Source organism: Aptenodytes patagonicus, chromosome 6 (genome assembly GCF_965638725.1).
Source record: "Aptenodytes patagonicus chromosome 6, bAptPat1.pri.cur, whole genome shotgun sequence".
NCBI classification, from domain to species: Eukaryota; Metazoa; Chordata; class Aves; order Sphenisciformes; family Spheniscidae; genus Aptenodytes; species Aptenodytes patagonicus.
The window spans coordinates 12,640,149-12,655,025 of NC_134954.1; the positions used below are offsets into that span (position 1 = coordinate 12,640,149).

Here is a 14,877-nt window from a genome sequence, read left to right on the forward strand (position 1 = left end):
TGCCACATTTCCTCTAGAAAAACCTTTCTGAGACCAAGGTTAGCCTAAATACACACCTACGGTGGTACGTATGCATGTATAAAAGCCTTGCTAAGGGTTTGTTGGGATATTAGGAGTGAAACGTGTTTCCTGAGGAGGCTGGGACGGTAAGGAAAGCGCAATGCTGTTGCTGGGTCTCCGCACCCCTTTGCTCTGAGGCTTCAGGATGTGCCCGTGCAGCGGTGGGCAGTCTGTGCCGTGGAGCGGTGCTCGCTCTGTGCCCTTTTTCGGGAGCAGAATGAATCATCACCACTATGGGTGCCAAACCCAGCACCCTCCGAGCTGTGAGCCTCGTAGCCTCGTGCCTAAACTTGCTGAAATCAGTTGGGGCTTCTGCAAGGTGGGTGGCATCACCCTGCACCTTTCAGCTGAGGAGCACCCGAACCGGTCCTGCTGCCTCGCTGGGGCTCGCCCTGTGCCCACGTCCTCACCCTGGCTCAGGGCATCACTCCTGGGGAAACTGAGCTCTTCCACACAAGGCGCTTCTGGCCAAGGGGCTAGCATCACCCAGACCTTGAAGGCGACAGAACACCCCCGACGGATGAGCCACAGCCTGGGAGGGGGCAAACCCATCTGCGAAAGGAGATCGCTCTGGGAGAAAGGTCCAGAAGGGAAAGGGGAAATTTCAGGGAAAGGCCAAACGTCTCCAGCCACAGCAGTGCCAGGTTTCTATATTTAAATGGGTTTTCCTTGGCCTTCAGTTTTCAAGCAGCTCCATCATGTTGTGGGTGAAGGTTGCCTGTGCACAGAGAGGAGACAGGCGGTTTCTGTACAGGACTGGCCCGAGCCCTCCCACACACCGGGGCAGCAGCAGCACAGGGGTTAACACGGAGCCTGGTCTCACCATCCACCTTCTGGCAAAGCCTTGGCCAAAAACCGCGTTGGGGCTAATGAAATGATCCTGCAGATGGGCCAAGCGCGGGGGGCTGAGAGCTGCTCCCACCCCTGGCAAAGGCAGGGGAGACGAGTGCATCCAGGTCCCTGCCCTGGACACCAGCTTTGCTGGAAAACTAGCTAAAGGCAAACCTTAATGGGTCTAAAAGAGCACGAAGCTGTGCTTGCACTGTCATTAGTGCAGGATTTCTGCAGTGCTGCATAGCCTAAACCTTCACCCTCTAGGTATTAAAAGGTACATTTAGCACTAAAGGACTGGAGGGTGCAAAAATGCACCAAGCAGGGAGAGTCCCACTTTGCTCACTCGTACTCAGTTCTCTCTCTTTTCCCCCTGGTGCCTTGGACCCAAGGGGGTATTTGCACGAAATCAGGATCTGTTTTTCTACCTCTGCTTCTGCCCTTGCTCTCACCTGTGGAAAGGAGATCCTCCTCCTGCCACTGCTGAGGCTGGAGCAAAGGCAGCAAACCGGGGGGGTCAGAGGGGACAGCAGCAACATGGTGGCTCTCGGCAAAGTGCCCAGCTGTTTTCTGGAAAAAAAATTATATCCTCCTCTTGGGGGATGAGCCTGTTTTTGCAGGGCTGGCACTGGGCACAGAGCAGCCTCTTGGATGAGGGAAAATTAGACCAGAAGGTCCTGAATATGCCAGCAAGTGCCCGTTGGCCACATCACACCCACGAGCATCCCAGCTGCCAAAACCAGTTACCCTGGGGTGACCTGTGAATTCACACCCACTGGTGCTGCGGCACAGGAGAGGACCCGTCCTCACCAGCAAGGAGGGGATGAGGCTGAAGCAAGCCCCTTGGCAGAGCGGGGCTGTGGTGGGACCACGTCTCCCTGCAGCTTGCGCTTGGAGATGCTCCGGCTCCCTCCGGAGTGCTAAATTGAAAGGATACCAGATTGCTTGGCTTGGTCTTCCCTATTGTTTTAAATTGTTCTCCCAAATCCTGGCTCGAGCACAGTCAGGCTTTGTGACTAAAATTGTCACTGGCACAAAAAAGCCGGGTGTTGGGACCCCCTGAATGGGGCTGGAGATCCCCAAACCTGTTTCTAGAAGATTTTGGGGGAAAACCATGAGCCACACACAGGGTGTCTGACCGCTGACCCCAGCCTCTCCCAACCCACACATGCAGAATAAGATTGCACAGGCGTTGGCCAAAGGCCCTGTTCAACTCTGGAGCTGTTGCGCCGGGAGGATGTTAAACTTTTGGGGCAAGGGAGCAGGCCAGGAGCTGGGAGGAACAGCAAGCAGACACAGAGACCGCTCCAAGGCTGGTGCTCCCAGCAAGGGAGGAGGTGCTCGCAGATATGACCTGTCAGACCAATCTCAGCTCCAAGGATCGGTGATTTCCTACTGCAACCCATGGCTTCTGGAATAGGGCTAAACTCCGTTACATCTCCCAGTTACATCTGCACAGGGACGATCAGCAGAGAGCCACAATCCTCCTTCCGGGAGGAAAAACCTTTAAACAGTTCAATTGCCACACTCAGCCACCCTGACTGGGTGCAAACGGGTGCTTTTCAGTCCCATTATCACCATTTACTGTGTTTTCTTTCTTTTAGCTTTTTGCTGCTGTATATTTAATTCAGCCACCCACCACACAATCAGTAGAAATCACTCTCATCTATCTCCCTTCTTCCATGGCAGGGGGCTGAAGAAGTCCTCACCCAGCCCTCATCTTGCCGGGGCTCCCGGCTCACGCAGATGATGCTTTTGCGTGGCACTTGCTGCTGTTGTGTTGCAGGCTCCTGCCAGATGGACTCACCACCTGTGAGCTGGGATTGCTGCAGAAAAATAGGAATGAAACCCATCTCGAACCATTTGCTTTTCCATCTGTGCAAGGCGGTTGTTTAAATCAGCCCCGGCAGAGAGGTTTGGAGCTGGGGCCAGGATTAGTTTGGACAACTGAAGAGTGAGAGAGAGATGTGGATCGTCTTTTAACCAGAACAGAAATCACTTGAAGACACCGGGAAGAGCAAAGAGCTCTTAAACAGAGAGGCCCAGACCATGATGCAAATACAAGGCAGTACCTGGAAAAAGGCAGCTTGAGTTTAGGATTGCTAACAGGCTTCTGGGATGACTAGGAGCTGTAGGTGTGGGAGAGAAGAGTAGGGCAGGCAGCAGTAATACCCTCCCCTGTTCCTCATTAATACAGCAGTGAGGCTTGATGAGTCTCCTAAATTATAATGACTTTCTTGTCATTAACTTGATTTCTTTCTGGTGACAGCAGCAGCGAATTGGTCCCAGCTGTTCTGAGCATGGGATGAGAAATTAAAAGGAATTAAACCAAGCCAAGTGCTGGAGGGGTTGGTGTGTGTGGGGAAGAGTGCTTTGGGCTAGTGGTAATCTGAGGGCTGCAGTAGTGGGGGCAGTGGGAGATGCCAGGAAGGGAGAAATGGGGTCAGGGCTTACATTTCTCCCTGCAAGCAGGACACTGAAAAGTGGGTGCCTGCCACAGTGGGGTCTGGCTGGGGAGGGGACATCCACGTGTGTGCTGAGGCCACTGCCATTGGAGAGGACATGTGGAGACTGATGGGTTGTGGGGTCTGGCCCTGCCAAGAGAGACAGGCAACCTGTAGGGATGCTTTTTGGGGTGGAAGTTGCCTGAAAGCAACTTGGACCAACAAGCCAAAAGTCTGCCCTGAGGAAAGCAGGACCTTGTCCACCACTTGCTATAAACCTGCAGCCCCCCAGGGATTTCCCTCTCTCAGGAGCATCCCCCAGCCGGGACCTGGCTGGGGGATGAAGGAGGGCAGTGCTGCTGAGCTTCTTTCTGAGCCTGTGTGGGCAAGTGTCAGGCAGCAAAGGGTTTTTATCAGACATCCCTGCAGAGGTCAGGCACAGGAGCTGAGGAAAACCAGATTTATTTCTGTGTCTTTGTTTTCTGCTGCCTGTTGGCAGCTCCTGTGCCTGCAGGCACCTGCCTGCCAGGGCATGGAGAGGGGCTTGCTTGGGAAAGCCACTCCACCCTGTCTGCCAAAAACCCACTGGGGACCTGTGTCCTTCCCTTCTGGCAGCCCCAGGTTTATTCCTGTGTGAAATAGAGCTTTTGGCCTGGCTTTTAGCCCCAGGGCCAGCTGGGACCATCCCGTGCATGATGTGAGCTCTGGGGGCGGGAGGGGATGTCTCGCACTTGGTCTCAGCATCGTTAACGTGAGATGGTCATTAATGTGAGACAGTTGCTCTACCTGCTCAGGAAAGATAACAAGAGAGATGTGTTTGGCGTCCAGATGCCTCTCGGACAGCTTTCTCCAATGTGTCATATTAAATAGTCCCGAACTGAGAAGGCAAACTCACCCTGGCTGCCATGATAAGCACAAAGAGCGATAAAACCCTGTAATGAAAGTCTGCTGCTATAATAATGTTACAGCAGGGACAGCTGGGGTCTAGCCCTGAGCGCACATCCACGTCTTGGGTTTTTACTTGTTTTCATTGCAAATTCATTTTGGAGGTAGTAGCCCAGGTACCGCTGTGTGCTTTGGGTGCCGAGAAGGAGGGGAAGATGCCGTCCAGGCACAGTGGAGTGGGGGAGTGAGGGCTGTCCTTCCGTTCCTGACTGTAACGCAGACCGGCTCCTCAGCAGAAGTAAATACTCTCAAAACCGCATTTGAAGAGGAGCTGACCTTTTAGAAAAGCACCCGATCTGTGGGGGTGCATTTCCCCTCAAGGGATTCCACCACCACCCTTGGGAACTTGTGCTCATGTTTCACTGGTCCTAAATACATATAAAACTAGGTAAAAGTTAGCTTTTTCCAGTCAGGGCATCCCAGCCTTCCTCTTCATGCTGGAATTTGTTTCACGCCAATGAGGACCGGAAAGCCAGTGTCCCTTCATCCCCATTTATGCAAGGGACCAGGGCAGACACCTGGGACATGTGTGCTGGGGTGCTGGGGACCCCAAGCACGGCTTTTGTGGGCTATGGGGAAGCCCTTTGCAGATTGTTGTCCTCCAGGTCAGTCTCGGGGTCCACCACTTGCACGGCCCCAGCCCTGGGGACCTGCTCGGGGACGATGCTCAGGGACAATGTGGGGGCCTTGGGCTGAGCCTGATCCCCCCAGCCCCGCCAACAATCGCATCCAGTTGTTAGCAGTCCCCACTTGCCCCGGGAGCTCTGCCATCCAGCCAGCTTTAATCCACTTACTGCCGTGCTAATTGCGCATCACTTTCATTTCTTAACCAAAGTGTCCCCATGAACCAAATTAAGCATCACGCAGGCTCCTCTGACATCAATTCCGTCATCTTTAGTAACAACACGTCGCGACAGGAGAAGGCGTGGGCTAACCAGTCTGTCTCTTCTAACGCGTTGCGGTGGGGTTTTAACCCTGCCCCAGGTGATGCTTGTGAAGGTGTCCGGTGGCTTTAATGGGCCACTTTGCCCCTGAAATTGTCCCTGCATGTTGCTGCTAGGCTGTGGGGAAGGGCACTGTGCATCGTACCTCTGTCCTTCCCATCACCCTGCCGTTGAGGACGGTGGGATTTCAGGCAAGGGGGGGTGTCCTTAAATAACATACAGACCTTCATTTCTTGGGTGATGCCCTGTGCCCATCTAGCCTTAGTGTGTCCCCTCCCTGTGTGCCCTAAGGGGGGCGAGGTGGGGACCGGGGAGCCCATCCTTTCCCTGCATGTGGCCCGGCCCCTCCAGGGCTGTTGAGTTTGCTGTGACATGGAGAAAACCATCCCCAGAGCAGATGACAGTCGCACCACAACATGGCTGTGAGTCAGCCTGAGCATCCGGAGCCACGGCTGAGCTCCTCCATCCAGGGCCCTCGCGGTGGGCTGTGCTTCCCACGCCACCTCTTCCAAGCCTCCCTGCAGCACACATCTGCCTGGAAAGCTGGTTCCTAGGTGAGTCCTGGCTCTTTGGGAAGCCACGAAGGAGCCGGGCGGGAAGATGGGCTGCCTTCAGCATGGGGCTAAAAAATGAGCCCACAGGTGTCCCTGAGGAGCAGAATCAAACCCTACATGTATTATATTTCCCTCGCCTGTCTGTTTGTCCTCCTTCCTGCCTCTATGCTGCCCATCACCAGTCTGTAGGCACTAGGTGTTAGCTTTTCACCGCCACCACTATCCTGGAGTAAGAGGAATAATTGAAATATGGTTCAAAAAGCAGCCTAAATCAGTGCAGAGCTCAAACCCAGCACATCCCTGAAGTTTCCTGGCATTTACATTTTCCTGCTTCCCTGCTCCCCTCACAAAGGCTGGGATCTTGGTGGGAAAGGCTGCCGTGCTGCATCCATGGCCAGGCAGCCCAAATCCACCCCACTGCCCGGCCCCAGACAAGGACCACTCACTCCCAGGCATGCAAGGGCTTTGCTAAATTTGCTGTATGAGTTTTCCCCATATCGTGGCTGTGTGAAGGAACCGAAAAACAACCCTTCCCTTGGCTTATTGAAGAGGGACGGCAAAAAATCCGCTGGCACTCTCTGGAGCCATCTATCATGGCTCCAAATATACAAGGCAATCACTGTAAAACTTGAGTTTGACTCCCTAAGGGAAAAAAAAACCCACCCCATGCCTGTTGCAAACAGCCACAGCACAAAAAAAAAGCCTTACAAGGCTGGGGCAGCCTCGTAGATGGATTGCTTTTTAATCCCCAAAGCTACGGTGATAAATCTTTTTATTGGAAGCTCCAGAGATACTGTGTCACTCAGGGCGCGCGGCAGCACGGGGGGAAAACAGCTCCACAAGCTGCTGGGAGAGAGGGAGTCTCCTGGGAACGGGGCCGGAGGTGATGGAGGAGGGATGGGTGCTCACCGTGGGGGTGCTGAGTGGGCACGGGGGGGCAGGAGGATTCGGTAGGGAGCGGGTGGTTCGGCAGGAACTGGACATTGGACAGATGCTGCTGTAAATCTGGGAGGACAGATGGACAACTTTTGGGGAATGGCTCTTTGGAAACAAAGCACTTGAAGAGGAGATGGTGGCGTGGAGCCTGACCTGGCCACGTGCTCTGTATTGCAGGGACAGAGAGATGCTTCCCCCAGCTCTGAGTGAAGACCCAGAGCAACAGCATCCACGCACTCCCGCCAGCTCCCGGCCCCCAGTGTTCCTCTGCTCTGTCCCCTTGCGTCCTGAAAGGATCATTTATTTGGTGAGAACTCCCAGGCAGTGTTTTGGGATCCTCCTTCCCCCACAGCCATCCTGAAGCGCCAGTCGATCCCCCCGGCCAGTTACACGGGTGGGAGCAGTGGGAGCAACTTGCCCTGTCCCTGGCTTCTGCTGCCTCCCCCCCTGCAGGGCTCTTTGCTTCTATACCACCTCCCCGGCAGGATTAATCCCTCTAATTTATACCGCAAAGGTGGCAATGGACCAGGCTGACCCCAAGCGTGCAGGGCAATGGGGAGCATTGTCCTTTGAGCAAACAGGCTCTGCAGCCTGTTCCTGGGGGCTGCAACGAGCCTGAGGCAGGCAGGAGCTGGCAGCCACTGCCTTCCCGGTGATGGAGAGGTGTAAAACCCTCTCCACAAAACTGTTCTGCCCCGAGAGATCAGTTCCTTTTTTATTAGGTTTCATGCCCTGACTGTAGCTTTTACTAAAACTAATTATGGGATTAAAGGACTTGCCCGGGAGCCTTTGATTGCAGCATCTCTCGTGAGCCCAGCTGGCATGCGGTACCCAGAGACTTGGGGTCTCCACACGCCGTCACAAAACCCTGGCCAGGGGAGCAAGGTTTGCCCACACATCTCCACCCAGGAGATGCCACCGGCTGTGCTGCAGCTGCGGCTTTGGCAAGCCTTCGGGATGCTTTTCAGGGTGATCCCTGGCCCAGCTGTGCGTTGGGGGCAAGCGGTAGGGCAGCCCCCAGCATCGCCGCCCAACATGCTGGGGCCTCAGCAGCACATTCCCCTCCTGCATCTCAGAGGGGAATTTGCGGTAGCCGAGAAGGACGGGGAGTCCCAGATCAGGGGACAGCAGGGCAGCTGGGGACACAAGGCTGGATGAAGACAAAGCCAGTGCCCTCATCTTTCTGGCTGCTCTGAACTCCACTCCAGCTGTGCTGAGCCCCAGGACTCCCCAAAAAACCCCAGGGTGACACACACTGTCCTCTGGCACTGAACAAGGAGCTCGAGCTGCAGCGACCGCAGCTGTATCCTTGCACAGCCTGGCTGCTCACGAGCAGGGGGATGCATCCTCCCAACTCACAGCACGAGGGACCCCAAAGCTCCACGCAGGCGGCTGTCACTGCATAATAAAATGCTATTGACCACCTATTAAAAAGCCATTCCCTGGAGATTTGCGGCTGGGGAAGCAGCCGGGTGAAGTGAGATGGAGCAATAACGGCCATCAAGAAGGCATCAGTCATGTCCACCTGCGCAGCAGTGACGAGGGACCCTGCATGGCTGCCAGGGTGCTGTCCCCTGCCAGGACCATCAGCAATGGGAGCCAGCAAGGGAAGGAAATAGATGGATCTCGATGCCCTTGGCCACGCTGACATCCTCTGGAGAGAGGCTGCGAGCAGCCGGCAGGACCCTGAAGCGCAAAGTTACTGCAGCCCCACGCCCACCCTCACTCAGCAGCACACAGCAGGACCCCACAAGGGCCGAGGAAGGGCTTTGCCCACAGCAGACCCTGCTGTGGGGATGGGGAGTGGGGGGGGAGCCGGCCACACTGTCCGCGAGCCAGGGACAGGGTCGATAGGACCAGGAGGGAGTTTGCAAGCCCTAAATCCTGACTGTTCTTGGTCACTGGCCTGGCCATGGCCCCGTGTGATATGCTTAGGAGGGGCTGGAAGCAGAGCAGCAGCAGGCAGTGATGCCTCTGCCAGCGCTCTGCCTGGGGCTTACTCCTCTGGTATTTCTGCTCGGGTCCCCAGGCGAGCCCCCCTGGCACATCCACACTGCCCAGAGGCACGGCCACGGGACGCCAAGCCAGGGGAGCCTCCCCGGGTGGCCGGTGGGGAGCTGGGGCTGGGGAAGTTGTGCGAGGCAAGAGCTCAAGCTGCTCGGACAGCCCATCAGGTGGCATTTCGGAGCCTTGATATTTCATCCTGCGGGAGGACCTGGCGTACGCCAGGAAGTCAGCGGCATCGATCTCAGACAGTAAATCGATGGGTCCTTCCAGCCTGGGGGAGCGCAACCAGCCAGCCCGCGCTCCCTGGCATTTTCATGACATTTCCCAAGCCGCGTGTCTGGGGACAGATTGATCGCCACCGCTCCAGAGGCAGCTCCCCCTCTGCAATGGCCCCAGCCCCAGCTCGGCCCGAGCATCCTGGAGACCGGGAAGGGTGCGTGCATCCCGCTCACGCCTTCCCTGCCGTGACGTGCCCTGAGCTCACCCGGCTGCACAGACCCGCTGTGGCAGCAGAGCCTGCAGGCAGAGCTGGTGGGGCACCCCTGGTGCCCATCACCCTGGCACGTGGCCTGCCCGTCACCCCCCAGGAGGATGGCCCGGGTTCAGTCCTGTGCTGGGAGCAGAGCTGGGTCCTGGGGGGGGACACAACCAGGGCACAAATCAGGCCAACGGCCTTTTTTCATTCTCAATGAGGCTCGGCCCATGCAGGGCAGGCATGGAGGAGGGCTCCCCCCATTCTGCGGGGGTGCAGGGGTCCATGGCGGGCTGAGGAAGAGGAGGGTGGCACCTGCCAGATGCGCGTTGGAGGGGCGAGAGTGGGGCATGTTTGTGGGGCACGGGGAAGGTGCAGAGCTGCGCCTCAGCGCTGCAGGCAGCCTGGGGCTCCCATTGTCCTGTATTTCCCCCTGCAGGCTCCGGCAGGCTCCGGCTCTGGAGGGAGCAGCCATGCTCCTTCCCTGGCCCTCGGGGGGCTGGGGTGGGAGGAAGGCTGGGAGCAAGGAGCCTTACTGGTACCCTGCAGCCAGACACTGGCTGGCACCACCAAAGGGATGTGCAAGAAAATCAGGGGCAGGTGATGATGTGCCAGAGGGCCCTGGGGAGGTCTCAAGGGAGAAGGCACCCACAGGCCTTTTTTTCCCCACTCCATCCCGTGCAAACCTCTCCCGCCCCAGTGGGTCTCAGCCCGGGTGCAGGCACCTCTCGGGGCACCCATTCAGCATGGTGTCCTGAAACAGCCTGGGGTGCCTGATCCCCCTGACACCTGCACCCGCGGGCTTACCCCGCTGGGCCGGGAGGGATGAGATGTTTTTGGGGATTGCTGGCATATCCCTGACATAGAAGCCAGCCGTCCCCGCACTGTGAGGGGTGCCCTGGCCTTGGCCAGCCCCGGCGCTGAGCACAGTGGGTGCAACACATGCAGGGCACAGCATGGCCACTGCCGCTGTGTCCCCAGAGCAGTGCTGTCGAGAAAACCAGCCTTCGCATCCCAGCGGGATGGCACAGAGAGGTGGGGACCCCTCCATTGCTCCTGCCCTGCTCCCCACTGTGGGATGGGTGCCACAGTCAGATGGATGCTGGTGGTGGGGAAAGCTGGTCCTGGTCCCCCCGCGTCCTCCTGCTCATCAGCAGAGGGACATTGCATGCGTGGTGGCCTGGCCCCCCTCCACCTCCTCCAGCTCGTACTCCTCAGCGTCGGAGAGGGGCAGCCCGTTGGCGCTGGGCATGGGCTCGCACTCGGTGCTGCGGGTGGTGGCGCGGGTGACGCTGGGTGAGTATTTCCGTGACCGTGGTGGGCGGTGGCTGGGGCGGCACATCACCTCCTTGAACATCTCCCGGAAGCGGGTGGACATCAGGTTGTAGAGGATGGGGTTGGCGGCCGAGCTCAGGTAGAAGAAGACACCCGAGATGATGTGGACGTACTGGAACATGTGGAGCATGTGGCTGGTCCAGGTGGAGATGAAGCTCCAGACAAGGCGGTCGGTGTGGAAGGGGGCCCAGCAGATCCCGAACACCACCACCAGCACAACTGTGGGGAGCCGAGGAGCTGGTGTTACTGGGGGGATGGGGCTCACCCCTCTGGGGACCTCCAGTCCCTGGCCAAGCACTGCCCTGTTTCGGCTTTGGCCATAGCAAAGAACACCCAAAAAAGCACGGGAGAGAGGAAGGGCGAGAGGGGAAGGGCCTCCCAATGCCTTGTTGACCTGTCGTGGAGGTGCTGGACATCTGGGCAGGATCTCCCTCCACCTCCTGCCAGGGCTGCTCCAGGCGCTGCTATGCCACGTGTCTCAGCTCCCCATCGGCAGGCAGCCGGCCCCGCTGCAACCCCACAGCATGGCTGGGGGATGCTTCTGCAGGCATCCAGCCCCCGGGCACCCCACCACCTCTGCCAGCAAAGCAAAAGCGCTCCCCACTAACCGGGTAACCCATGGGGCACGGCCAAGTCCAAGGAGCAAGAGCTATTTGCGCCCTCTCCTTGTGCTCCATCGATTTCTTTTTATAACCCAGCTCTGCTGATGCATACCCACATGATGCCATACCTGTGCCATGCTGCATCCCTATGGCATGTGGGGACAAGTCCCCCTTTGTCCCCCCTCCCAGCCTCGGTGCCGGGGGAAGCTGGAGAGCAGTTACCACTTGTCTGGGACGTGGCAGAGAAGCAGCCCTGGCCCTGCCGATGGACTGTGCTGGGCAACTCGCCATCGCTGTGCCGTCATGGGTCTGGGAGCACGCGGAGGTCAACGTGCCGGGGAGTGACGGCTACCCAAGGGCAGCCAGCTCCTGCTGCTGGGAAGGGGGCCAGAAGCTGCGGGGATGGGGAGCTGAGCAAGGGCACAGAGCGGTGGGACAGAGGGATGCTCAAGTCCAGCCTTGGGTCAATGCATCATTGCCCCAGGCCGGTCGCAGAGGCTGCAGGGCTGGGTAGGAACTGGTCCCTCTCTGGGAAATCCCACCACCACCAGCACATGAGGTCTGGGCTGGGGGGCAGGTTCCCCCATCCCACCTCCCTTCACTTTCTCACCCAGCACTTTTCTGGAGGAGGGGAGGTCTCGCGGCCAGGAGGGAGCTGGCACGAGCAATCCCCACCGCTGGACTGGAGTCACCAGATCTGCCGTTGCCCTGACACCCCATGAGCCAGCCCTGCAGCCTTCCTGTAGGATGACCCAGCAGCTCTGGACTGGCCATGCCTCTGTTTCCCCCCAGCACCGTTCCAACACAGCCTTGGGAGATACTCCCTGGCCCTGCCCATCCCCAGCATGGGACTCCCCAGCATCGGACTCACACAGCATCTTCGTGACCTGCCTCCTCTTGACTTTCTTCTGCCCCTGGGCTTTGTGGCAGTTGCGGCCGCCGCTGGACTTGGCTCCCAAGGCCTCCAGCATCTTTTCTTTCTTGAGCTGCAGGCCGATGAGCAGGTAGAGGACACTGATGGTCCCCATGGGCAGGAAGAAGAAGACGATGGTGGTGATCTGGATGATGAGGTTGTAGGTCAAGCGCGGCTTCACCAGGGTGCAGATCTCCGAATCAGGCACCCGCCCTCGGCCAGGCACATAGAGAGGCTGCAGCCCATGGAGGCTGGTGTTGGGGATGGAACAGACGACTGACAAGACCCAGATGGTGACGATGACCCTCTTGGCATGATTCCTGGTCACCACGTACTTGGCCTTGAGTGGATGCACCACAGCGATGTAGCGCTCCACGCTCAGGGCCGTAACGTTGAGGATGGAGGCGAAGCAGACGGCCTCGAAGAGCAGCGTCTTGAAATAGCAGCCGCTGGCACCTAGCAGGAAGGGGTAGTTGCTCCACATGTCGTACAGCTCCAGCGGCATCCCCAGCAGCAGCACCAGCAGGTCAGAGACAGCCAGGCTGAACAGGTAGTAGTTGGTGGGCGTCCTCATGAACCGGTGCCGGAGGATGACGATGCAGGTGAGCATGTTGCCTACAGCCCCCACCACGAAGATCAGCAGGTAGATGACACAGACAGGGACAAAGAAGCTGGACCGTCGAGGTCCCAAGTACTTATCCCGCAGCTGCTCCTCTGTCAGGTTGGCATCCTTGGGGTCGAACAAGGTCTCTGGGTGAGTCCTGTTGCAGAGATCAGGGCTGATGGGCTCCACAGGAAAGTCTCGCTGGGGCAGGGAGAACTCAGGGCTAGAGCAGTTGACGTAGGGATTCATGTCTGCAGAGAGACAGGGAGGTTTGCGGGATGCTTTCCCAACCCCTCTGCTGCCCCTGCTCCCTCTGCCCCTCTCCCCATTGGTGTCAGGGTGCCAGAATGCTGCTGATCACCATGGCTCTGCACCCTCACACCCATCCTGCCCCAGCCACAGCCTTTCCTTTGGGAAACCACCCAAAAATCTACCCCCAACCTCCCTCCAGGGTTCCCAAGCGCTCCTTGCCCCATTTCCCATCCACAAACAACCCTCACAGCTCCCCAGCCCACCTTGGCCCCTTTGCCCTGTCATTGGGGGGATGTCAGCAGGGCTGCCCCCTCTCCCTGCTCCCAAAGCAGAGCAGGATACAGCCCCAAAGCCAACCCCAAAAATCGATCCTGGCTCCAACTCTACTGGCCATGCAGAGGGGCTGACGGCGTGACCATAGAACAGCCAGAGGGAAAATTGATTTTCCAACCCAAGAAGGACTTACAGCTTGTTGGGAAGCTCCAGATGAAGGCTGAGGTCCCACCACCCCTGCGCTGGATGGGGTCGGACTGGGGAGGGAGCGTGGGAGGGGATGGAGACTTCACTGCCTTAAGAGGCAGGCTAATGAAATCCTGCCGCTGCTCTCCCCTCAGAGCTCAGCTCAGAGAAGCCGCCTTCTCCCTCTCGTCCTCCGTCTGTGGAGAGGCTGGTGGGCAAGCCAGGGGGGTGCCCGGGCCTTCCTCTCCCACCGCTGGACAAGCAAAGCCCGGTGCTGAGACCCTGCCCCTGCCACGGACTGGTTCCTCGTTTGCAAAGCAGCACTGCCGAAAAGATGCTCTTTAGAAAGAGAGCGAGAGGAAATACGTTAAAGTAATAAACTCCATTGACTCTAAGAGAGTCCTGGGGGAGGGCGGCATGGCAGTCTCCAGCCCCACCAGCAGCCTTCGCAACGCAGAGATTTGCCATTTGCGTGGCCTCTGTGGTGAGTAAGGCATCGATCAGCCCTGCTGCCGTCCTAACACTGACAAGCGCGGGAGCCCGTGCAGCGCCCAGTTGTCCAGGTTCATGTGGGGGAGATACAGACAGACTCAGCAGCTTCCTGGGGTCTCCCCGCTTCCAGATATGCAACCCCTGGGTCACCCAGATCACTCCCCCATGGAGCAGGTGGCTCCAGCCGGCTCCCGTCACACTTCAGCGCGAGGAAGTTGCTGCGCTCGCAGCGTCACCCCTCACTCCGTGCCGGGGTCTGCTCCCTCCCTGCGCCCGGGGTCTCTCTGTCTCTCTGTCTGCACTCCTGCCTGTCCTCTGCGCTGGCACCCCATCCTGCTGATAACCCCCCGGTCGCAGGGCAACACTCCTGCTCTGTAGCCGCGCGCAGACCCATGCACACACACGCGCATGCATGCACACATGCACATACACATGCATGCACGCAGACATGCACACGCATGCACATACACATGCACGCACACATGCATGCACGCACATATATGCACACATATATGCATGCACACACACATGCATGCATGCACATATATGCACACATATATGCATGCACACACACATGCATGCACGCACATGCACGCACGCACAGACGGGCGCGCGCACACACACACACACACACACACTCACGCGTTCCTGCGCCCCACGGACGCGTGGCAGGACTGCGTGTCGCCGCTCCACCCGCGGCTCCTCTCTCCTCCAACGCGTGCTTTACCGGTCCGAGCCCAGCCTGGAGCCGGCGGAGCCCACGGGCGCCCGCTCCCGCCCCCGAGCCCGCATCCCGCCGGCGGCCCCTCCTCACCGCCCCGGCCCGCCCCGGCCCCGCGCTGGGCTCCGCCGCCGGCGGCATCGCGCTGGGCTCCGCCGCTGCCTCCCGCTCCTGCCTGCGGAGAAGAAGGGCTGACGGCTGCGGAGCGGGGCGGGGGTTCCCCGGCTCCGCCACGACCGGGCTCTCCAGCCCGCCCCGGCCCCCCGGAGGTGGGGAGGAGGCGGCGGGAGGTGGGGGTCGGGGTAA

At 58.6% G+C, this 14,877-nt stretch overlaps 1 protein-coding gene across 1 annotated transcript; it reads right to left on the reverse strand.

The window, feature by feature from the left end:
• Positions 1–10,271: 10,271 nt before the first annotated feature.
• NMUR1 (neuromedin U receptor 1) lies at positions 10,272–13,550 on the reverse strand. Its single transcript, XM_076340642.1, has 3 exons — positions 13,366–13,550; positions 12,002–12,898; positions 10,272–10,747 (listed from the first exon to the last, which is right to left on the reverse strand). The coding sequence occupies exons 2-3, from the start codon at positions 12,894–12,896 to the stop codon at positions 10,344–10,346; spliced, it is 1,299 nt and encodes a 432-aa protein (XP_076196757.1). The 5' UTR covers positions 12,897–12,898; positions 13,366–13,550; the 3' UTR covers positions 10,272–10,343.
• Positions 13,551–14,877: the final 1,327 nt, after the last annotated feature.

What these genes read in the sequence shown, in the direction of transcription:
- NMUR1 (XM_076340642.1), bottom strand. Translation starts at nt 12,896, where the DNA reads ATGAATCCCTACGTCAACTGCTCTAGCCCTGAGTTCTCCCTGCCCCAG. An exon ending in GCAGGTCACGAAGATGCTGT is followed by an intron (nt 10,748 to 12,001) that starts GTGAGTCCGATG and finishes GGCTCCCCACAG; the next exon opens with TTGTGCTGGTGGTGGTGTTC.